Source organism: Marmota marmota, unplaced genomic scaffold, assembly GCF_001458135.2.
Source record: "Marmota marmota marmota unplaced genomic scaffold, marMar, whole genome shotgun sequence".
NCBI lineage: Eukaryota > Metazoa > Chordata > Mammalia > Rodentia > Sciuridae > Marmota > Marmota marmota.
In genome coordinates, this window is record NW_025999900.1 from 3,565,785 (window position 1) to 3,591,999 (window position 26,215).

General features: G+C 40.0%; 1 protein-coding gene across 3 annotated transcripts in view; it reads right to left on the minus strand.

The window, feature by feature from the left end:
• The window catches only part of Esr2 (estrogen receptor 2), a 63,621-nt gene that overhangs the window by 6,647 nt on the left and 30,759 nt on the right, over positions 1–26,215 (minus strand). For 2 of the 3 annotated variants that reach the window (XM_048798478.1, XM_048798479.1), the window contains 4 exons: positions 23,675–23,974; positions 19,734–19,872; positions 13,014–13,147; positions 466–646 (listed from right to left, as the gene is read on the minus strand). In XM_048798478.1, coding sequence (XP_048654435.1) covers positions 466–646; positions 13,014–13,147; positions 19,734–19,872; positions 23,675–23,974 — 754 coding nt within the window. Of the gene's footprint in view, positions 1–465; positions 647–13,013; positions 13,148–18,402; positions 18,457–19,733; positions 19,873–23,674; positions 23,975–26,215 lie in introns of all 3 variants that reach the window. The other variant, XM_015490052.2, reaches the window with a different exon arrangement.

Below are 26,215 nucleotides of genomic sequence, written 5' to 3' on the forward strand. Positions count from 1 at the left end.
CCTTCCCAAACTTGTTTGGAAGATCTCATTCTTAATATCTTGATGTCATCAAAAGGAAAGAATAAATTTTAGGAAAGCTTTGTGTGCTTCCCCAAATCACGGGCCTAACGGATGCCCTAGGAGAGCCAGACTTAGCTTCTTCAGAAAAATGACTCAGGGTGGTGGTTCACTGCAGGGGAGGAACTGCCCCTTTTAGGACTCCATGAACAAGCTCTAAACCCTAGCAACCAAAAAACAGGCCACCACATGATGCCATGAAAATCCGGAAGGTGCCCTGTGACATTCACTCAATACTATGAGCCAATCTGCGGTTACACGTGAGTGAACTCCCCCACTCCCTTTCACGGGTTTTCTCTTAAAGGTGACAAGCCTACACTATCCACCTTAAACTCGCAAACACTTCCCAAAGCTCTGAGCATGTACACCGCGCATGCGCTCAGTGGAGCAGCCCCTGCAGGCCGGTACCTGATGTGCCTGATGTGAGACAGGAGCATCAAGAGATTAGCCAGGCGAACGGACTGCTGCTGGGAAGAGATGCCGCTCCTGGCGATCACCCAGACCAGAGCGTCAGTCACAGCATTCAGCAGGCGAGTCAGCTTCCGGCTGCTCTCCGCCTCCTGGCTCGCTGCGGCCAAAGGGTACATACCTGGACGAGACAATGAGAGCCCCAAGTCATTGCTCTGAGAAAAACCAAAGTCACGTGCTCACCATGAAGCGTGCCCACGTTGTCGGGGAAGGAAGCCCACCTAGGTCTGAGCTGTTCTGGCTTGGGCATCTGAGGCGAGATCTCAAGAGCCTGACTTTACCTCCCAGGGGTTCTTCCCTGAAAACCAGCCCCATCCCTGAGCTGCAAGGGAAGCCCAGCTGAATGCAGGGCAGATAAATGACCTCTCGAACAATCTGTCAGGCCAGAACAGTGGCCTCGCTCAAGCAGTAGGTGTATCTGTTCTCCCCAGATCATGAGGGGACATTTTCATCTGCAGCGACAAGTATATCTGGAGATCAGAAAGGGAGATTGATTCTACTCTGAGCCCAAGAAGAGCTCCTTACCTAATGGAGTTTAAGAAACAATGGCCAAATGCTATGAAGCTTGGCCTCCCCCACACCACCACCATGTGTGTGTCCCACACAGATGGCACCACTGTCACCCTGTCCAGGTCCTCAGCATCTCACTTCTGGGACACCTTGCTGGGACAGCATAACCATCCATTTGGAGTCGGGTTTTGCCTATCTTATGTCTATCATGTCTAGCTCTCGAACCCTGAACCAGTTCTCCAGCTCCAACCTCAATTCCTAATTAGGAACATTATTTCCTTAGGCCAGGAAAAGCAGGGTTGCCTCCCCAACCTGCCCTACCCTGGGTTCAATTCCCCTCTGACTCTGGGATCTAAGATGCTGCAGCTTCCCAATGGTTGCAAATTAACAAAATAACAACTCCCCCCTTCTCTGCGCCCCCCCCCCACACACACAAAACAATTTCTCAATTCCTGAAACATTGACTTCTCTTCTAGGCTTTCAATTTCAAAGTAATAATAAGTAGAAAATTATGTGACATCAACCACAGCTACAGATTTGACTGTAATGATGGATTTGTTTTGGCAATTTTTGCTCTTGTTCTTATTGACATTTTTAGTTACATTGAGGCAACTCAGTTGAAATGCGCCCAACCCCACCTGCGGCACAGGATACACAGAAGCACAGCTACCCAACTGCAGAGCTTCGGCATATGCCTAGGGGCCCGCCATAATGTCTCATGATGCATATCTAAAATATCCACCTTTTATAGCATCCCTGAAGCAGCTTCCCTAACCCACCTGCTCACCTTGTCCTCCATAGTGGCTCTTTGAATCCCTTTGCACCCTCTGGCCTGCCACTGCCCCCCAGTGGTGACCTGCCCTCTCAATGGAAAGGAAACAAGACCCCACTCTTGATCCAGGGCATCCCCTGAATGGCCAAAACGCAGATCTGCTCATCCAGCACCCTCTAAGGCACACCCTCTTGCGCTCTTGGGGTACAGTCCCAACCACCTGATGCAGGAGTCGAGGGACCCAGGTGATGTGCTAAACATGCCCAACCTCCTGCCTAGGAACTCCCTCCTTCTCCAGCCTTCCTTCTCTTGTTTCTATCTATTCCTCCTTTAGATCCCAACCTGTTCTTGGATTTCCTTCTAGAAGCTTCCCCTGTCCTGCCTACCATCCACCTTAAGTTTGGCTTGAGTTCTCCCCTAAAACCCCATATGCTGGATATCTGCCTTGTCCTCCTGCATCTCCAAAGCCACCCTCCAGTCCTCCCCAAGACTGCACACATGCACTCTGAGGGCACAGAACCTACTTGTCATTATATTCCCATCACCTTGAACAATGCCTGGTGTGGAGGAAACATTCATCTATGGGAGGAATTTAACTGAAATCACATAGGTTCAAGTTTTTGCATTTTTTTAGCCAAACATACTTCGTAATTTTTAGAAACTATTTTTAGTTGTAGATGGACACAATACCTTTGTATTTTATTTATTTTCATGTGGTGCTGAGGATTGAACCCAGTGCCTCATGTATGCTAGGCAAGCGCTCTACCACTGAGCCACAGTCCCAGCCCCATCATCATCATCATCATTTAAATGTCAACACATATTTTAGGTACACAACAGAAAATCATGAATTAAAAGTACAGAGAAAATTATTTTAAGTTCGCTTTGCCTAAAATTGATCCCAGATGCAAAAACAGTTCTTTGAACTGTTATCTAATATGTTCTGCTGCATGACGTGCTCTATGAGTTTCTACTGCCATAAAGAAATATGACTTCAAATTCTAAAAGGAACCAAAATTGTATACCTGTACATATCTCATTCCAAAGTGACAAAATTTGAAATAATAAAAATGAATCACAGCTTGTATTCAAAGGCTCACAGCAGCACTACTTATAATAGCCTAAAAGTGGGGGCTAGGCTTGTGGCTCCATGGCAAAGTGCTTGCCTAGCACATGTGAGGCAATGGATTAGATTCTCAGCACCACATATAAATAAATAAAATAAAGGTCCACTGACAACTAAAAACATATTTTTTAAAAAAATAGCCTAAAAGTAGAAGTAAGCCAGATGCCCATCAACGAATGAATGAATAAACAAAATGTGGTCTATTTATATAATGGAATACTACTCAGCCACGAAAAGAATTAAGTACTGACAAATACTATAGCATGTATGAACCTTGAAAACAATTTGTCATTGCCTGGAGGTATAGGTTGGGTGGAAAATGGAGGTTGATGGCTAAAGAATATTACATTTCTTTTGGGGTGATAAAATTAATTATAGTGATGACTGCACCACCTATAGTGAATATAATAAAAGCATTGAATTATATACTTAAATGGCTTCATTGTGTGGTATGTGCATTAGGGCACAAGATGTATTTAAATAAAAATAACACCTCTGAACCAAAATTATAGTAACATAAATGCCCTGGGCAGTGTGAGAACACATGCTAGGTGTTAGGTCACCCTACCCGAAGCAGCAGCATAGCCTGAGGATGACCCTGACCTTCTGCAGGCCAGGGCAGCACAGTTCCACATAGTACCTTGGGCCCATCATTAACGAGCAGTTTGCAGAGGGCAGGCTTCAGAGTTTTGTTTTGTTTTTTAATTTTATTTTTTTATTATTTCTTACATCACAATAGAGGAGTGCATTACATTCATAATTTTTTTGCATTGCAATTCTTAATACACCTTTATACCACAATTTATCAAAAAACAAATGCCGAATGTCTTCTCTGATATAAGGGGGGGTGACTCAAAATGGGGTTGGGAGGGAGAGCAAGGGGGGAAGATTACCTCTAGACAGAGTTTTAACAAGGCATCGATCACACCAATTTTACATGTGGGGAAATAGAGACAACAGACTGCAACTAGCACACAACCATCCTGGGAAGGCAGTGGCCTGAAGAATGCCCACTGCACTGCCAATGCCCTCCCCAGGCAGCAGCGCCTGCACTTTGGCCATTCATGCACCCTCTTGCTTACCCAACACCTGGGGACAATAACTGCTAAGAGCAGGCCCTGGGCAGGAGCAAAGGACCAGAGCGGAAGCCCCATCAGTCGAACACACAGGAAATGACAAAAATAAACCCCTCCACCCCCCAAAAGGTGGGAACATTAGCTAGAATTCATTATAGAACAGAATTACATGAAGCACCTTTCATGAAACTAAAGAGTTCTAGTACAAAGGATGATCTTGGCACAGTGCTCTACACATATCAAAGACAGTAAAATAAAATCCAGGACACTGTCTTCTCTCCCCTCTGGGGACAGCTGCGAATCCCTCTCACTGGCCCATTTGATGATATTCTGAGAAGCATAAAGCCCCAGATCTGCCACCTCCTATGTGTTCCAAGGATGAAGATATGTAGTTCCTTGACTGAAGGCAAATAAATTAGAAAACCTAGACTGTTTAATTAAAATCCCAGAATACTGACCATGAAGAAATTTCCAGCTTATGGGAGGTGTAGTAGGTATGTGCTGTCTAATGTAAAACAGGATCACCTCTGTTCCTTTCCCTTGTTAAGTTTCATTCTTTTTAAGTCTTAAAACTGTTCAGACAAACAAACAAACAAACACTCTACAGTTATGTATAACTAAAACAGAAATACATAAATAAAAATAAAACCTCTATAAAAAATTTTTTAGACAAATAGAAATGTTCCCAATTTAAACTAGTTTGAAAGATTCAGGGTAAATGTTTGCAGGTTGATTCCACTCTATTTCTTAGATTTAGTGATCTCTTTAATTCTGAGGGAGGATTACGAATCTTCAGGGTCCTAGGTGACAAGGATGGTCCTTCTGCTCTTAACTAAGGATGCTATTAACTGCAGTGCTCACATAACACCTCTGAATTTCTAAAACACTTGAACATTGGAACAGACTGTTAAATATAACATTTCCTGTTGTCTCTGCATCTCAAGAGGCTCATCAGAGGCTGAGATCACACTGTGGTTCCAGTTCCGCCCACATCCTCTGCATGCTTGGTGCAGAGGGTGACTGAGAAGCAAGCTAGAATGTTAAGCCCCCACCTGGAGGAGGATTGCCTCTTCCATTTATGTCCAGTAAGGATCAGACCCTTGAAAGTTTAAGGATATATCCCCTATTCTAGACCAACAGCATTGTGTCCAGTTCATTTTGACATCTTATGAGTATATAATGGTTTCTCATTGTGATTGTTGTTTTTTGGTTTTGATTTTGCAGGATTGAGCAACCCAGAGGTGTTTTACTCTTGAGCTATCAGGCTGGCCTCAAACTTGCAATCCTCCTGTCTCAACCTCCCAAGTAGCACTCCCACTTTTAAAAAATATCTTCCTTTAGATGGATTTTTCTTGTGGTTCTATTTTTAATCACCTTTATTAAAAATTATATTAGTCCTAACTCTTTGAAGAATTATTTCAACAGCTGCATTCAGGGTCATGATATACATATTTAACTCACTGCAGTTTTTGGTTTTTTTCAAGCAATACTACTTCATGTTCAGATGAAGAACTTTACAATAGCACATACTTCCGTTTGTCCTTTCCTGGCCTTTGTGCTCTTGTGACATGTTTTTCTTCTATATAAACTTATAGCATGTTGTTATTATTTTGGCTTTAAATACTAGGTTATCTTTGAAACACAAATAAAAGGACTTAAATAGGAAAAGAATGTTCCTTGGATGTTGAATTATGGTTTCATTTGGTATAATCTTCACCTCCTTAAAGGGCATCTACTAATATTTCTTACAGTACAGGGCTGCTAGTAATACATTCTTTCAGTTTTTCTATGTCTGAAAAGATTTTTATTTTGTCTTCAGTTTTGAAAGTATAAGGAACTCTACAGTGACAATTGTTTTCTCAAGAACTCTAAAGATGTTGTTTCCATCTCTTTAATTTGCACTTCAGAAAGCAGATTTTTTGCCATCTTTGTCTTTGTTCCTCAGTATGTCTTTTTTCTCTGGCTGGTTTTTTGAGATTTTTTGCAGTCTAGTGAGGTGGCTCGTGTCCACAGTCCCAGCTACTCAGGAGGCTATGGTGGGAGGATCACTGGAGCCCATGAGTTTGTGACCAGCCACACAATATGATGAAACCCCATCTCAAAAAAAAAATTTTTTTTTGTTCTTTTTCATTGAATTTAAGCAACTTGATGATTAATATATGTTGGTGTGATCTTCATCATCTTCCTCTTCCTCCTCCTCCTTCTTCTGTTCTCCTCCTTCTCCTCCTTTGTATGTGTGCTTAGGCTTCACTGAGCATCATAGAAACCATGTTTATTGTTTTCATTAAATTTAGAATTTTTAAAAACTATTGCCTCTTCAAGTGCCTTTCCATATCCCCCATCAGGGATTTCTTTCCTTTCCTTTCCTTTCTTTTGGGGTGGGGGCGGTGCTGTGGGTCGAACCCTGGGCCTTGTGCATGTGAGGCCAACACCCTACCAACTAAGCTATATCCCAGCCCAGGGATTTCAATTTTATGCACATGAACAACTTCAGTTGTCTCACTAATGATGTGTTCATTTTTTAAGAACTCTATGTCTTCACATCCACGATCCTTCTTTCTGCTGCACCTCACCTGATGTAAACACCACCCAAAGTTTTTGCATTGAGAAGTTCCTTTTGTGCCTGCTTCATACTTCCCATGTTCCTCCTTTTCCTGCTCATGCTTTCCTCTGCCTCTTGGATATATTAAATATAATTAGAGTAACTGTCTTAATGTACCTGTCTATTAATTCTATCATTCATTTCATTTGTGGGTCTTTTCTAACCTAGTGGCTTTTTCCTTGTTAGAGATCACATTTTCTAGCTTCTTTGAATGCTTACTAATTTTGGCTCGTTACCAGACATTGTGAATTTTTCCTTATTGGGCACTCAATATCCTTGTATTGTATTGTTTTGTTCTGTTCTGTTTTGCAGCGCTGGGGATTGGACCCAGGGCCTTGAGCATGCTGGGCAAACAGTCTACCAGGGAGCAATACCCCAATCTTCTGCTTTAAATAATCTTGAGTTTTGTCTTGGGTTGCAGTCAAATTCCTTAGCAATATTTTTATTTTTCAGACTTACTCTTTTTTTAACTTTTTTTTTTTAGTTGTAGATGGACACAATATCTTTTTATTATTTTTATGTGGTGCTGAGGATCGAACCCGTGAGGGGCAAGTGCTCTACCACTGAGCTCTAGCCCCAGCCCCAGGCTTACTATTTTTTCAAAAAATTGTTTTGTACTTGTAGAATGCCTTTATTTTATAGGTTTATTTTTATGTGGTGCTAAGCATTGAACCCAGTATCTCACACATGTTAGGCAAAGCGCTCTGCCACTGAGCTACAGCTCAGCCCTCAGGCTCCTCCTAGGTTTTGTCTGGTAGCCTTCAGTCTTGGGTTGCTTTCTCCGCACCATCGAGACAACAGTCTCCTGAGGATCACACCCAATGTCTGGGCTCTCACAAGGTTTTCCTCACAGCCTGGTAAGCTCACCCTGTTTGAACTTCAGGGATTGTTTTGCTCCGTCTTTTCTGGTGCTTCTTCCCAGGCTGGCCCTCAGTATCTTCATAATCATGAGCAGATGAATACCCAGCTGAAAGCCTTCTGGAAGATCTCCAAAGTTCTCTCTCTGAGCAGCTCTTTCCTCTCAAGTCCTGTCTCCTAAAAATCACAGCTGCCTTGATAGCCCCAAATTCACAACCCTTCCCCCTCAGTTCAGGGGGAAAAATGGTTTCTATTTGGGCTACTCCCTATTATGGTTATTTTTTTAATTTTATTTTTAGTTGTAGATGGACACAATACCCTTTATTTTGTTTATTTAGTTTTTTTATGTGGTGCTGTGGATGGAACCCAGTGCCTCATGCATGCTAGGCAAGTGCTCTGCCACTGAGCCACAACCCCAGCCCGTATTATGGTTAATTTTAGGTGTTGTATTAGGGTTCTCTAGAAGAACAGAATCAACAGGAAATATAATTATAAAAAGGGGACTTATCAGGTTGTTTTATGCAGCCAGAAGCTAGATAGTCTACAATGGCCATGTGCAGGCTAGAGAGCTGAAAGAACCAGCAGCTGCGCAGTCCAACAGGCTGAAGCCCCAGAACAAGAGGGACCAATGGTGCTACCCCATTCCAAGACCGAAGGTTTCTGGAGAATCACTGGCAGAGTCCACTTCGAAAAAGAAAAGAATCAAGAGTTCGATATCCTCAGATGATCGCAGCAGAAATCAAGAACCTGTTCAAGAAGAACCAAGCTTACATCTGCTGCTGCTTCCTTGTTCTTCCAACTTTTATTCCATCCAAGCCATCATCCTATTGACAGTGCTGCCTAAGCTCAGGGAGGGTCTCCACTTCAGTTGGCTATCCCACATACTAATCATTCCTGGACACACCCTCATCCACACACCCATAAACCTTTTAATCATTGGCATCTCTTAATCCAATCAAGTTGACAATTCAAATTAACCATTACAGGTATCAACTGCATTAAAGAATACTGAACAGCTGGTAAAGCATTATTTCTAGGTATGTCTGAGAGTGCATCCAGATAACAGTGGCATTTGAATCAGGGGGCTGAGTAAGGAAGATCTGCCCCTACCAATGTGGGCAGGCCCCATCCTGGGCAGAGGGCCCAGAGTGAGCAAAATGGCAAACTAAAGGCAAATTAATTCCTCCCTTTCTTCCTCCTCACTTCCCTTTTTCCCTCCCTTCCCTATCCTGCCTCCCAGATCTGGGACACCCACTTTCTCCTGCTCTTGGACATCAGAACTCCAAGTTATCCAGGCTTTGGACTCTGGGCCTTGCCCCAGTGGTCTCCTAGTTTCTCAGGCCTTTGGCATTGGACTGTGAGTTACACCACTACTGCTGTTGGTTCTCAGGCCTTTGGACAGAGCCAGGCTACCAACTTCCCTGGTCTCTGGCTTGCAGATGGCACACCATGACACTTCTCATAATCCCTTGAGCCAATTTTCATGGTAAATCTACTCTTGCATATCACATCAATATCTGTCCATGCATCCTATTGATTCTGTTTCTTTGTAGAAACCTAATACACTTCCTTGCATTGCAACCTAGAAACTAAACTGGCTCCAGGCAGTAGACTGACAACCAGTGTCACCTTGTTATATCCCTTCTCTTAAGGCTCACTGTCCTGCATAGTCTGTTTGTCTAATGTCTGTTTATATATTCTGTCCTGGATTTTTATTTAATATTGGGGCAGTATGTTCCACACCTGCTTTTTTTTGTGGGTCGGGGAGGGGGGCATTGCTTTTGTTTCCAATTTAAATGCTACAAATAATCCAGAAGAAAAAAGCCTGTTCTTGCAAATCCTTAAAATCTGGCATACAGAAGGACCCCCCCCCTTTCTCAACAGTAGAAAATTTCCAATAGAAACAGAATCCCATTCTCCTCCGAGCAATGTTGAACCACATAAATTCATTTGACAACTGTTATGACTACCAAGCAAGAAACTTTCTTGCTGGAGATTTTTTTTCATTTGGATTTACCATAAACAAATTTTAGTCATTTTACTGTCACAAGTGGTAATTGCCTCACTTGCCTTCTGTGGTTCTCTTACCATGTGGTTTTGTCAGATCTCGCAGGAGGAGCGCACTTGCCTTCGTGTTCCCCATCTGCACAGATGCTGCTTTTAGCTTTGACAATAACACAATATGATGTCTCGGAGTCTCAAATGACTAGAAGGAGCCTTGCCAAAGAGAAGGCTTTTTACAGTAAAGTGTTGTAACAACAAGCAAACTGCTTTCCAAGGAGCACTTTGCAACACAGAAACGAGTTCTGAATTATTTCTGAAAGTAAGAGGAACCCCATAATCTGGCATTTGATGTCCTTCCATTGATGAGATGGGAACATACTTTTTAAGCAGATCCACTCTTTTAACAAAGAAATGGCAGCAAACATGTGAGGTAAACGTCTATAGGCAGGATAGAAAAAAAGAGCAGAAAAAGTTGATTTTCTTCCCTATCAATTTTATATGTCCTGTTGGAAATTTGCCCATATGCACATTAACTTAACCATCAATTAGGAATTTTTTTTTAATGTGGTGCTGAGGATCGAACCCAGTGCCTCACATGTGCTAGGCAAGTGCTCTGCCACTGAGCTACAGCCCCAGCCTCAATTAGGAATTATTAATCACCAATCATCTACTATTTTAGAAAAATTTATGAATGGCAACAATAAATGGGAGGGGTATTGGGTGTAGGGTAGTGTCCTGTTAGGAAGGTGAGGTCACACAGAGACCCAACTGGTACATACTCAAGGGTTGTCTTTAGGGTCTCTGTACCTTTGGATCCTTTCTTCATTCTTCTGTGCCCCTCTCCTGTGAGGCCTAACCCACCTTCCACCCAGACCCAACCATCTCCTGGACAGCATTCTGTGCTCTCTCCAGAGCTACTCAAAGTAAGACTGTTAACAGGCCACAAAGAGATGAGCAGACATTGAATATAAGCTTCTAGAAACCTTATAGCAAGCAACAGAATAATTGTATGAATATATATGGTTTATGCAAGTTATATAAATGTAAATCTAAAATTATAAGTATAAATATTATAAAATCATAAATATATAACATACATAAAATATAAACATAAACATAAATTACAAATACATAAAATCATACAAATTATATAAATATATTTAAAATTTTATATATAAAACATGTCAGAAAAAAATCAATAACCTAAAAAGCCCAAAAAGAATAAATGGCTAAGTGCTAGGCAAAGGTGTATGCCTATAATTGCAGCTACTTGGGAGGCTGAGACAGGAGGTTTGCAAGTTTGAGACCAGCCTGGGAAACTTAGCAAGATTCTCTCTTAGATTAAAGAATAAAAAGGGCCGTGGTGTAGCTCAGTGGTAGAGTGCTTGCCTAGCATGTGTGAGGCCCTGGGGTCAATCCCCAGTACTTACAAAATAAACAATAAGTAAACAATGGCTAAGCAAACGATCAATACCTGATAAGGAGGCTGGATGAACACCAGACAAAGAATAAGCTGAGCAGTATGACAAGTACCTAGAAATGTAGAAATGTGTACAAAATAACATATCTTTATTTACTAAGGTAAGTGTTTATAGTGATTTTTAAAAAGGAACTGGATATGAAGTAAAGGCACATCAATAGGGAAATGGCTGAACAACTGCCCTGTGAAATGTCCTGATTTCAAAGATTGAATGAGATCTCTCTAAGCTGACCTGGAGGAATTTCACAGCACTTTGAAAAGTAAAAAGGCAAGATACAGAGATTTGTGTGTAGCGGCCCATGGTTTTTTAAAATGAAAAAAATAAAAGCCTTCTGTGTATATTAGTGGTAAGGTAGTATGTTAAGGTAGTATGTTAACCACCAGAGGATGGAAGAAGGTAGGAAGTCTATCATTTGGCTGTTAAGATCAACTACCTGGAGCTGGGCTCAGTGATGCACACCTGTAATCCCAGTGACTAGGAGGCTGAGGCAGGAGTTTCAAAAGTTTGAGGCCAGTCTCAGAAACTCAGTAAGACACTTAGCAACTTTAGTAAGACCTGGTCTCAAAAGATTGGCTACTTGATTTTGGATAGGAACATTGAGGGCCAAACAACAAAATTAAGACTGAAATAAGTCTATTTCAAAGCACCCATAATTTTGAACATAACATACCATACATTTATGTATAAGTGTATGATTCTATCAATATATACAGCTGACCCTCTGTATCCAGTGTTCCAATCCACAGATTCAACTAGCTATGGATCAAAAACATTCAGGAACAAAGACTGAATCTGTACTCAACACATACAGACTATTTTGGTCATTATTCCCTAATTATATAATACAAAAATTATATACATAGCATATTATATATGATAAGTAATTTAAAAATAAAGTATATGAGAGAATATACATAGGGAATATGCAAATAGTATATCATTTTGTATAAAGAACTTGAGCCATCCATAGATTTTTTTTATATCTACAAGGGATCCTGGAACTAAGACCCCCATATATACCCAAGGACAACTGGAGAAAGAGAGCAAGAGAGAGAACAAGAAGCACAAACACTCTATTAGCTACGGTCACCAAAGTTATGGCGGTTGTCTTCAAGAGGGGTATTCCTAGTAATTTTTAAACTCTTCTTTTTGTTTGAATGTTCACAACAACCAGGTATTATTGATATACTTTTTTAAAACCACACATCTTAGATACCTTCCTTGTGTCCCACCTCTGAAGCCTGGTCCCTCACCTGATCCCACTATACCAAACTGGTTCAAGTTCCCAGTGTCTCTAACATACCCCTGCCTCAGTCTCTCCCTCTCCAGGGAGTCCTCCACCTGGAAATGGGAGTGACCTTGCTATTACACCCTTCCATGCACAACTCTCCCCTTCTGAACCTCCTGGCTGCTCAGTGCCCAAGGAAACCATTCATAACCTTCAATGCTGCAGTCTGCAGCCTTAGGCAACCCCCTCTGCTCTTCCACAGATGTCTTTGCTTCGGTAGCCTCTCCTGAATCTCTCCTCCTGTTCTCCTGCTGTACTCCACACACACTCGAGTAAAGCACTGAGATTATGAGTTTTCATAGTTTACTTCCTTCCACCCTATACTATGAGCTATTTAAGGGCAGGACTGTTTCCTAAGTGTCTTTACTAAATGAACAAATGAATTCATGAATCTTTAAAAGTAGAAGCCAAAAACATTAACTATAGATGCACATCAGCCCTGTAAAATGTCTGTCTGAGCCTTGCAAAAAGGCTTACAAGGGAAACACTTTAAAGTTCATTTCTTTTTCTTTTTCAGTAAATGGCCTGAGCTCCTCTACTTTTTAAATCAACTCCCAGGAGTTCACCCAGTGAATAATTTATACTCAAGTTACCAAAAGTTAACTACAGTTTAAATCCCTACCAAAAAAAAAAAAAAAACAGAGAAGTCCCAAAGGAAGCTGTTGTCCCCTTTTAAAATCAAACACAGGTTTAATACTGTTCTTTTGCCATGCCAGTTCTAGAAAGAGTATCTCTCTCCACAAACACGGCCCAGCTGCGGGGGTTACTTACTGGAGTTGAGGAGTATCATGGCCTTGACACAGAGATACTCTTTGTGCTGGAGTTTCAACTCACGAAACCTTGAAGTTGTTGCCAGGAGCATGTCAAAGATCTCCAGAATTCCTTCTACGCATTTCCCCTCATCCCTACAAAAGTTCATTTGAGAATTTAAGGAACACACAGCTTTAGGCAACCATCAAAAAGAATAAGGAACATTTTCGTTTTAATCTCAGATTTCATCTTGTACATCCTTTGACTGCAGCAAGGTATTATTAAGACAACACCTAGCAACATGAAATTGCTACAATTATCTTCATATAAAGAAGACAAGGTGTGCTATAGGGGATTTTTTTTAGTAAATCAATAATATTGAGTCAATATTATTTAGGCAAAAGTATGCATTGGAACTACATTTTTCCTTCCACCTCTTCATCAGGTGTTTGTTGTTGTTTTATTTTCTTTTAAAGAATACCACTCTAGTTGATTATTTTAAAACTAAACCATTTCAGTCACCCAGATATGACACCTAGCCAGATATGACAGATGACTCAAATGAGGCATTCCATGTTCCCATTGGGAAGTGTTAAGAGGAAGTCTGCATGTTACAGTAGCAAATATCCCAAGAAGAATAAACTTTCATATCTAGAGCTTCTCATTTCCTAGCTGCTTAGAAACAGGTGTGCCAACCAAGACACACTTCCAAACAAGTTAATTTGAAAAAATGCATCTGGGAATATGATATACAAAGAAATCACAACCGAGGTGAATTAGTGTCAGAAAAAGGCAGAAGTGGGATTGGAGAAAATTTTGACTTGAAGTTTTTGTTATTTGTTTGTTTTGAAACAGAATCTCATTATGTTGCCAAGGCTGGCCTCAAACACTTGGGCTTAAGTGATCCTCCTGCCTCAGTCTCTTCAATAGCTAGGCCACAGGCACTTACTATCACACCAGGCTTAAAGATCATTTTTCTGAAAAAATTTTAGGCAAACTTCAAAGCATATAATCAAAATTCTTTTGAGAACTCCTTATAGGGATGAATTTTTTTAAACATACCTTTGAAGTAAATTACTGTTCTTTATCTAAAAAAAACAGTGGCTTTTATTCACTCTAGCCAGACATATATTATTCCACCTCACTGCTTTCCAAAAAACTTCTATCATCATCAGATAGAGTTACTGGAAGTCCCTAACAATCAGGAAGATGATTTTGCCCAAAAACCCTCATTACTCCTGAAAGCTGCAGTGCATCTGAGTGAAGGGTGTCCATGGCACAGTGGGGTTCTGTGGGTTTCATTTTTAGTCTCTTTAGCATCCCCCAAAGGGAGATTGAAGTCTCCTTGGCACTGGCTGCTCCCAATCCTTTTTCCTCAACCCCACCAGGACACTTCTAATGATCATGGTATTTGCAGGAACAGCCTCTGTAGAATTCAAATAAACTGACACCACTGGGCACCACCAATTCTGGAGAGACCTTTCCCATTAGGTGCTCAGCCAGGAGCGCAGCTCACCAGGGTCCTGCTTTCCACAGCACCTGTGACCCCACAGACTCACCTACAACCCCACAGACTCACCTACACAGAGCTACAAGCACCCAAACTGGCTCAGGGTTTTGGCAAATCAGCATGGTGACTTCTGCAAAAAGTTGCAGCTTTCTGAAAATACACAGGTTAAGTGACAAAACACTAGTGCCCCCTAGAAGTCACTTACAGGGAAAGACATCTATCTGGGAGAATCAGAGCACTTTGGAAGGAATGCCAAAATCTGCGAGAAACCCCCCACCCTCCCCACACCCCTTCTTCCCACCTCCTCTGATCACCTCCTCAGTTCTGGGTTCCAGTAGGGACAACAAAGGCTCTGCACTTAGCAGGTACACAAGAAACTTCCCTCGTGCCACATCAAGTCACTCTGCTCGAGACAACTAATTCTTAGAAATTGCAACTGTTGAGCTTGAGGACATTTGGTTCAGAGAAGTTGATTTTGCACTTAAGAGCAAAAACAAAAAATACCCAACAACCCTTGCACTTATGCTTTAAAAGTTTGACTTTGGGAGCTGGGGCTGTAGCTCAGCAGTGAGTACTTGCCTAGCATGTGTGGGGTACTGGGTTAAATCCTCAGCACCACATAAAAATAAATAAGTAAAATAAAAATAGTGTATCCATTTGTAACTAAAAAAATTAATTTTCAAAAGTCATAATGGTATAGCAGACACTCATCTGAACTCAACCCTGTTTTTTAGAAGTTGTCACCTGTGCCTAAGACCTGCCATTAAATATTGAGATTGGTACCATTCCTCACTAAATGCATGCCATATATTTTTTTTTTAGTTGTAGGTGAACACAATACCTTTTTTTAATTTATTCTTTACGTGGTGCTGAAGATCAAATCAGTGCCTTACACAGGCTTGGCAAGCGCTCTACCACTGAACCACAACTCTAGCCCCAAATGCATGCCATTTTTAACGAAAATTCGTATTTCAAAATGCAGAGAGAGTTTACATATAGATATATACTGCCACTTAGAGTAATCAGAGCATGTGTACTTCATGGGAAAAGTGAATTTTCATGAAATTCACTTGAAAGAAATCCTAAAGAACCAGGTTTGACTGCTTTCTTTTTGGCAGGTATGACAGATAACCATTTCATTCAAGGGCTGGCAAAGTTAGAATATTTTGTTCAATTCACAGTCTGTAGAAACCAAATATATTTTTAGAAAATAAATGAGAAATATAGGGGCAATAACAAACAATACCTCATAAATGACAACCTCATAAAATTCTACTTTCAGTTGAGTTATACAGAAAAGTGGAGGATTTAAATTGATGAGGTCTATTTCATTTATTTTGTAATTATGGATTAAAACTGAATTATAAGCAAAAAAACTAGGACAAGATAATAAGATTTGAATTAAAGATAGAGAACATACGGACTGAAGGTTAAAATATTGAAATTGTATGTCAATCAAATCTACTTACTCATGGAAGTACACATTTGCCCACCATTTGTCCATAAACCAGTGCCAAATAAAATTACTAATTACATGTGGAATAGTCTATTGCTTGATAATCTTCTTTTATAAAAGAAAGACATCCTGTTTGATATAATGACAAATGTTCAATGAGTGGGCCCTACTTTGGGGCTATTCTTTAGTACTAACATATGTATCTGCTGGCTGCACACATGGTTACAGACCAGAATTTACCTCCTGTGTATGGCCATTGGATATAGGGTTGGCAGACCCAGGTAAGTCCTTTCCATGTGCTTATCCTTAACAAGGGTTCAACATTTGGATACTGAGGGTAAATTAAAATTTTGAAGTGAAAATATTATAGCTACCTTGAAAAAAATTCAATATAGAAACAATTAATGCAAATACACACTCAAACTTCCTCTCATGGCATTTGGTTTTTTGTTTTTATTTTTTGGTACTAGAGATAAAACCCAGAGACACTTTAACACTGAGTTACATCCTCAGCCTTTTGTAGTTATTGTTTATTTTGAGACAGTGTCTCACTAAGATGCTGAGGATCTCCATAAGTTACTAAGGCTGGCCTCCAACTTGTGACTTCCTGAGTTGCTGGGATTACAAGTGCACACCTCGGCACCCAGCTTCCTCTGATTTTTAAATAGCATTTAACATTAACAGTTTCTTATTGATGCTAAGGATATAAAAATGTCATGTATGATTTTTTGAGCAAGCAGCAGCTCAGGTTCTGTAGTAGATCATGAAATGAATTTATGATTTTAGTGGTTACTAAAAGAACTACCTTTTTGGAAATCGGCTGAGATAACCAGATTTTCCTCTCATCCTCAGTAGGTTCAAGTTTTCTTGCTGCAAAAGCCTCAACATGAATAAAGGTCATATCACTACTTGAAGGAATTCTGGCAGGGAAATTTAGCAACAGACAGCTAATTTTCAAATAGTGTGAGGATTATTTATTTACTTAGCAAAAAAGATTCATAATGGAACTCCTTTATAGAGTATGATCCCTGATTTTGATTAGGCAACTCCCCCAGAAACTATATTATCTATATAAGAGATGAGCTGAGTAACTGAACTATCTTAAACTTGAAATTCTAGATTCCAAAAAGCTAATGTGTCAAAAATAATACTAGGGTGCTGGGGCTGTAGCTCAGTGACTGAACACTTGTCTAGCATGCGTGAAGCACTGGGTTCCATCCCCAGCAACACATAAAAATAAACAAATAAAATAAAGGTATTCTGTCCATCTAAATTACAAAAAAAAATTTTTTAAATAATATTAGGGATAACAACAAAAAGTAAACATGAGGAGGCACTCAAACAATGCCTCCTCAATGTGAAAGCATTTACAATTCCCTAGAACTCCTTTTTATACTTAATGAGATATACTAAATTTATATGTTATAAAACATAAGACTTTCAAATATTTATAAAGAGTTATGTGAATATATTAAAAATAACTTTCTTCTTCTATTATCTAAGTACAATGTAAGCACAATATTTATCCAGGATTGGTTTCCATTTATAGAAATTTTCACATTTACTTACAGGAATTAAAGAACCCATATAAAGAAGCAAGTTAATTGCACTAAAATCCAGGAATGAAATAGTCACTGAAAATTAACACTATAAGACAAAAAGTAAAATAATTTCAATATCTGCAAATCTACTGGATTATCCAGGGACAGAACATCTCACTAGCACTAACTTCTAGGAGAACTGTATGTGTATATTATATGTACAAGTAGGTTTGTCGGGGAGTATATGTGGCTTTATTTAAGTCATCGAGTGGAACATAATGAATGCATGCCTTGGCTGGGTGCTTGGCTTTTTGGCCTGCCTTGTAGCACTGTACCCTGAGATGACAGCAGGAAGAGTGAGTTTCTGAAGTAGGCAGAAATAAAATAGTGCTATTTTAAGCCAAAAGACTAAAGTAGAAAGCAAGGCAGCCTTTTGGCCTCCTCCTTCCCCTTTCCAGTTCTCTCTTGCGGAAAGGCAATGTACCAATGTCACTAAGAGTGTGGATTCCGCAGCCAGGTCCCCAAATCCAGCTCTACCACTTACTTTTGTATAACTGTAGCAATGTCACTAAACCTTCCATTTCCGATAGGGATTCTGATGTTGCTTACCCACAAAGGGCTGTTGTGAAGATTAAACAAGTCAACATATATCAAGTGCTTACGATGGTGCCTGGCACATACAAGCCATTAAGTGAGCTATTTTGATTGTTACTGAAGGCTCTCATGCTCCACACTGCTCTGGGCTTCCAGAGCTTCCCTCTATGGTTCACCACCAGGGCTTGCTCCTGCTCAAACCACATCCCATGCGCCAGCTCTTCCCACAGGCTTTGTTCTCCACCAAAACACCTTCATTACTCAGAACAGTGCTCTTTGTCAATGTCATCCATGAATAGATGCTGATACCTTGGGGCACCGCTCTTCATCTGCCAAACGTGCGAATGAGGGTCTTCTGATGACCTAAAGTGGTAACAGGATTATGATGCAAGAGTTGGGGCAGGTACTTTCTGTTCTTAGCACTAAGCATCCTCCTACTCTGTGCAGAGTCAACGTGCACTTTTTCAACATAAGGGGAAGTGGAAATCAATTCCCACGGAGATTTTCAAACTGTTCAAATGTACACCAAAAGTTTTCTATTAGGGCTGAGGTTGTGGCTCAGTGGTAGAGCACTTGCCTAGCATGTGTGAGGCACTGGGTTCGAGACTGAGCAGTGCATATAAATAAATAAATAAATAAAAGTCCACTGACCTTTATATATATATATTTTTTTTTAAAGTTTACATATATAAATATATACATATATATTTATTTATTTTAAAGTTTTATATATATTTTTTAAAGTTTTCTATTTCTTTCTGCAAAAATCTTTAATATGTTTGTATATTCCAGCTTTCCCTCCATAAACAGCTCTATTAAATCAATTAAAAATTGGTTCCTTTTCTGTGCCATCATTTTTAAAAAGCTAAGTAACCAAGTTATGACATTAGCACTATCATATCCCAACTTCTATAAACCTTCATCTGGTTTTAATAACTATTCTTTTCACCGTTATTTCCAAAAACACTGTTATAGCACATGCTTTAGAGTGAGTTAAAGCATATGAAAATAAATTCATAAGAAATTTATTCATAAGAAATTTATCACCTGTATAGATAGTTGGAGATGTAATTGGTCACTAGAGGTGGACAAGACAGCAGAACAATTTAAGACTATAACCTGAAAAAAAATTTTTTTTTTTTTTGGTACCAGGGATTGAACCCAGGGGTACTTAACCACTGAGCCATATCCACAGCCCTTTTATGTTTTATTTTGAGATAGGGTCTCACTAAGTTGCTGAGGCTGGCTTTGAACTCATGATCCTCCTGCCTCAGCCTCCTGAGCCACTGGGATTATAGACATGCACCACTGCACACCACTAAAATAGAATTTTTAATGCAGAAAGATCTACATTGACCTGCACACTTAGTAGCCATATATCCTGCAGGGTACAGTCCCTTGTTGTGACCCCAGCCTTTGAATGCAGCTGCACCACAGATTAGCAGGGAGGCAAGGGACAGTGAATCCCAGCTTTCTTTTTCTTGGGTTCTTGACCCAGTGAAGGAGCTGATGACATTATCATCCTCTAATTACCCTTTCAGGTGTGAGATTTTAATTACTGCACCTAGGATTTTGTTTCCACTCACTAAGTGGCCTCACTCAAAACGAGTCTGAGAAGAAGCAAAATACGTGTTCCTCACCTGTCCAGAACGAGGTCTGGGGCGAAGATGAGCTTGCCGGGGTGGTCAATGGAGCGCCACATCAGTCCCACCATCAACACCTCCATCCAGCAGCTCTCCAAGAGCCGCACTTGGTCCAACAGGCTGAGCTCCACGAAGCCTAGGGAAAAGAAGATATCGTGAGACACACCACACCCGCCCTGCTCTTCCACAACCTGTTCTGTGAAGTCAGAACAGCAAGTTTTTAAAGGCTTAGGAACATAAACAACATAGGGAAATAATGAATATCAGATGTTATTAAACGTTGTTTAAAGGAAGAAAGTTTTGAATTTAAGTTTTGAAACTTGCAGTTTCCAGTCTTGAATCTTTTCTAGAGATTAATAAATTTCATTTAGTATTTATTTATGTATGTATTTATTTATATTTCCATCAGTACTGGGGATTAAACCCAGTGCTCTACCAGCCCTTTTTATTTTTCATTTTGATGCAGGGTCTTGCTAAGTTGCTCAGGCTGGCCTTGAACTTGGTGATCCTCCAGCCTTAGCCTCCTGAGTCACTGGGATTACAGGTGTGCACCACCACAGCGGGCTTCACTTAATATTTATAAAGAACTATTACCAAGGCTACTTGGCTCCCTGGGCAGATGCTTAAGGAGAACAGAAAGCCAGAACTGATCCTTGTTAGCAAAACTGTCTTAATAACTCCTGTGACTATTGAGAAAGATAGAGCTCAACTGCCAGTCAGAGGGACTACCTGTCTGACCCAAGCCATGACTGGGACTAAAAGGGTGGGCAGAAAGGGTAGGTGGAGGTTGGGGGTGAGGGCCATGCAGGGAGCAGTGCCAGCCTCTGCTGAAAGTCAAGGCTTCAACTGAAATGGTTCCTCTGATTGCTCAAATTTCCTCTCTAGAGTTAGGTTCATTCTTCTGAGTAGGAACACTCATTCTAGGTGAATGCATCCTAAAGAGCAAATACTACAACTGAAGCAGGTCCTGACGGCCTAATAGCATGCATTGGTCACAGAACTGGAAAGAAGCAGAAATCCGTGAGGAACTGAGTGCTTTTAAAGCAAAGTAGAGAACACTGGAGCTTCCTTTATGTGCTATGATAAAAAGAGCAGGCAGGGTAACCAAAGGCAAAGTCTTTGCATAGAATGAACTTCAGTTTGAACATTAGCTCAGTCCCCTCCTAGCTAGTTATTTAATCTCCTTTAAGACTATTTTCTATAGGAAACATGGGGGCACTCTTGCCTTCCTCTGAAACCTTCCTATAGGTACGATCACTTAACCTACTCATTTTACCAATGAGGAAACTGCAGCACCAAGACCACACACATGATTCAAATCTTTGAGCAATTACATTGTGAATCTGCACAAAGGAGAGTTCAATGGAGTAATGAATGTAAAGATGGACAAATCCCTTCCATAGACACACACATAGCCCAGTTCAGGTCCCTCTTATGTACATACATTCCAATTCCACTCAGTTATAAACACTACACCTACCCAAGAGAGATGAAGATGTCTATTTTTATAGATATCTGACAAGATTGAGGCTAGATGATATTTTAATACCGTTTTGGTTTGGCTAATGACTATGTCAACTGCAGGGAGAGAAAAATCACACCTTAAGCCTATACCTAAATTTTCTGCAAAACTTTCAAAACACCACACTTAAAGAAGGACTAATATGGCTTAAAAGTTCACTTTTGTTAGAGTACAAAGAAGCTGCAGAGTTTTTAGGAATAATTTCACCACTACTCTCCATGTGGGATCCTGAGAAATAGTGTTTATGCATTCAAAGCAAAAACTGAAGGAAAGTGCATCAGTGTTTTCTCCTGTGGGAAACAGCAGAGAAAATGAAATCATTCTGGCAAAGGTGAAGATGCTAGACAAAACAAAACAAAGCCAGACACCAGAAAATCCTCAGAAAACTCAGAAGGAATGAGCCCAGGCCCACAAAGGACCATAAGAGACAGGGTCTTAGTTCCCACAGCTCTCTATCCCCAACATTTCTTCACCTAGCTTCTCACCCCCACCTAATATTTACAGTTTGCCTAATGCAGTTGCTGCCTCTGAAGCCAGGGGTTTAGAGCCTGGAGACAGACCTCATTTCTTAGGCCACTGTAAAGAAGTGGATGGAGATGTCTTTTCGGAGGATGATGTGTTGCAGCCATAAAAGGTTAGAATCCTAAATTCACTCCTCCATAGAAACACTAGTTCAGATACTAATTAGTAGTTTTAGCACAATATAGTACTTCAGGTACAGATGCTCCTCAGCTTACAATGGGGTTACATCCAGACAAACCACAGTAAGCTGAAAATATTTTAAGTCAAAAATTGCAAGCCCTGGCTTGGTGGCACTCACCTGTAATTCCAGCAGGTAGGGAGGCTGAGAAAGGAGGATTGTGAGTTCAAAGCCAGCCTCAGCAAAAGTGAGGCACTAAGCAACGCAGTGAGATCCTGTCTTTAAATAAAATACAAAATAAGAGGCTGGGGTTGTGGCTCAGTGGTAGAGTGCCCACCTAGCATGTGTGAGGCACTGGATTCGATCCTCAGCACCACATAAAAATAAATAAGTAAAATAAATGTATTGTGCCCATCTACAATTAAAAAATATATTTAAAAAAATACAAAATAGAGCTGGGGATGTGGTTCAGTGGCTGAGTGCCCCTGTGTTCAATCCCCAGTACCCCTCCCCTCAAAAAAAAAATAAAAAAGAGAAATGCATGTAGAGCCAGGTACTACGGTACACATTTGTAGTGTCAGATACTGGGAAGGCTAAGGCAGGAGTGTCGCTTGAGGCTATCTTGGGAAAGAGCAAGACCCTATCTTAAAAAAAAAAAAGCACGTATTAAATTCAACTTACCAAACATCGTAACTCAGTCTAGCCTACCTCAAACATGCTCAGAACACTTATATTAGCCTACAGTTGGATACAAATCATCTAACACAAATCCCATTTTATAATAAAATGCTGAATAGCTCATGATTGAATACTGAGCCACAAGAGAAAACCAGAATGGTTGTATGGGTACACTTTCACACCATCATAAAGTTAAAAAATTATAAGTCCCATCTTAAATCAAGGACTGTCTATATATACTATAAATAGGTCTGGTTTACTTTATAGGATGGAAAGTGTACTTTATAGGATGGAAAAATGTAGGTTCTAAATGACAACTCAAAAACAGTTAAGCCTGCTTTTGACTTGACAGCATGCCAGGTTTATTGGTCTATTGATTCGTGTTACCTCAACTGCTGGTTTACTCTATTAATCTTTGTATATTAACTTATGTATATAACACTGATACTTCCTTGATTGGAAAAATATTTTAAAACTTCCTATTTAGGATCTGACAAACCTTTCATTTTCAGGCTGATCATACTGTACCCTACCTCACCCCAACCTGCTCAAGGTGAGAAGTCCACAGCCAACAGACCCAGTCAATGTGGAGGTCATAGATCTACCTTTTAACTATGTTCCAGGTTCCAAACCCTGGACTTTCTTGCCCAAATGGTCCCAAGTTCAATTTTAGAGCCCAGGTATGTCTCTTTCTGAGACTGTTCTCCCAGACCACACGTAGGAATGAGAGGCAGCCAACAGGCAGTGTCTTTTGGAGATGTGTACAGAGAGGATGGGGTGCGTGCAAGGAGGGACCCAGGGAGTAGGGAAAAGAAGGGAGTCAGGAACAGAAACAGGCCAGGTACAACTCCTTCTGTACCAACATGTCAGGTAGAGAGGAACTGAGAAGTCCAAGAATTCTAAACCACACTGCCTTCCAGGAAATGTTGAAGCTATGTTTTCAACATAGAAGAATACATTTTAAGTTATAAATTAAGATGTCAAATTGTTAACTATCTAGACAAAGTCCTGGACATCTACTTTTTACTCTCAACCCAAAAATATTAGGAGCAGTCCTTTCTAGAAATAAATGAAATGCGAAGACCCAGAGAGCCCTACCAGGAATTTTCTTGGCCCAGCCAATCATGTGCACCAGTTCCTTGTCGGCCAGCTTGGTGAGGGACATCATCATGGAGACCTCTGTGAAGGGTGTGCTGGGGCGGCTCACCAGCACGTTGGGTGGCTCCGCCTCGAGGAGGGTGAGCACCAGCTGCTCGGGGCTCAGGGCACTCAGCAGCAGCTCCTTGGCTCGTGGCAGGTGCCCACCGGTTTTCTTGGCTTTGCTCAGGCAGTGCAGCTGCTCGCTGGAACTTCTCTGTCGTTTCACCACGTGATACCCGCACCTTTCTCTCCGGGAGCCTGAAGGGGAGATCAGATGGCCATACAGTGTTTGCTCTGATCCAGAGGCTAGATCCTGATGGCCAGGGGAAAAACGCAGCCATGATATCACTGAAGGACCTGAGTCTATTCCCAGAAAGCGTCTGAGAACCGAAGGTCAACTTCTTTTCTGGAGCCTTGGGGCCTGGACTGAAGATTACTATAGTTGTGACTGTATTAACAAAATCAAAAACTTGACATTTTAGGCGTATTAAATCTCCATTTGAAGGTCATCTGTAGATACTAAATCCATTTCTCTTTTAAAGCATGAGGACATATCTCAGTTTCCTAATTACAAAATTAAGAATTTTCCTCAGGTAGAAAATAGGGAAAAGTTAGGACTTCAACATTGATAATACACTTTATGATATATTTTAAATATATGGATATATACGTACACATGTATGTATGCATATCTGTATGCACATATACACATATGTGTAACACGTGTTCTTGTTACAAACTTACACAAACAAGTATACTTCAAATAAATTAATTGAAAAAAAATCTGGAAAATAGAGAGGAGAATGACTTTGGACATAAATACTTTCAGCCTTTTATGCTTTTATACATTTTCATATTTTATAAATAAAATTAGAATCATGGCATAGATACTATTTCATAACCTTCTTTTTCTCTTTTCATTAAAAATGTCATATGAAGGGCTGTGGATATAGCTCAGTTGGTAGAATGCTTTCCTCGCATGCACAAGGCCCTGGGTTCCATTCCCAGTACCACAAAAAATAAATGAATAAATAAATAAAAATGTCATATGACAATTAAAAATGCACATAGAGTTCTGTTCTATTAGTATAGCATCATTTATTTAGAGTTCCATGCTAAAGTTAATCTAATTTGATACAATTTTTCTATTAGTTTAAATATTATAATAAACATACATTTTGTATATGTATCAAATTACTTCCTTATAATAAATTCAAAGAAATTAAATTGTTGAACCAAGGCATACATACATTTAAAATTTTGATACACATTCACAGATTACTCCCCAAAAGTGTTTCACAAATTATAATCTAGTAGTTTAAGGACCACCTATTCTCACATAATACCATTGAGCATTAAAAATCATTTTTTTAATAAATATTTTTTAGTTGTAGTTGAAACAATACCTTTATTTTAATTATTTATATGTGGTACTGAGGATCGCACTCAGGGCCTTGCACATGCTAGGCAAGTACTCTAACACTGAGCCACAAACCCAGCCCCTAAAAACCATTTTTAATATTTGCTTTTATAAGGACTAACATTTTTAATATTTGCTATTATAAGGCTGGGCTAAACAGTCTTGCCTTACTTTGTATCTTTAAAATTACTAGTAAGGTTAACTAATATGTTTGTCCTTTGTATTTCTTTACTTATTAATTGCCTATTTGTGTATTTTGCCCCTTTCTTCCCTAAAACCTACAAAGGCTCTTTGTATAGTATTGATAGATAACTTTGTTAGATGCAACATTCATCTTATTTGCTTTTTAAAAAAAAATGTATTTATTTATGTATCTTTAGTTTTTTTGTTTGTTTGTTTTGTTGTTTTTTTTAGGTGGATACATTAGTTTGCTTTTATGTGGTGCCGAGGATCGAACCCAGTGCCTCATGCATGCTAGGCGAGCACTCTACCACTGAGCCACCACCCCAGCCCTTATTTGCTTTTTTTTAATTGCTGTTTTTCTTTGTGTACTGGGAATTGAACCTACGAGTGCTCTACCACTGAGCTACACCTCTACCCCTTTTTAATTTTTATTTTAATATTTATTTTTTAGTTGTAGTTTGACACAACATCTTTATTTTGTTTATTTATTTTTATGTGGTGCTGAGGCTCGAATCCAGGGCCTTGCACATGCTAGGCAAGTGCTCTACCACTGAGCAACAATCCCAGCCCCCCCTTTTTAATTTTTATTTTGAGGCAGTGTGTTGCTGAGTTGCCAAAGTTGGCCTCAAACTTGCAATCCTCCTGCCTCAGCTTCCACAGTTGCTAGAATTACAGGCATGCATCACCATATCTGGCTATCTTACTTGATATATGTTTTTTAATTTTGCTCATGGTGTCCTTTGTCATAAGAAGCTTTAATGCAGAATCAAATCTTTTTACTTTATATCAATATTTTATATATTTTCCTTTATCTTCTTGAACACTTGTGTGATTCAAATTTATTTGGAATTTTATGCATACTTATATTATATCATGATATTATATGATATGATATT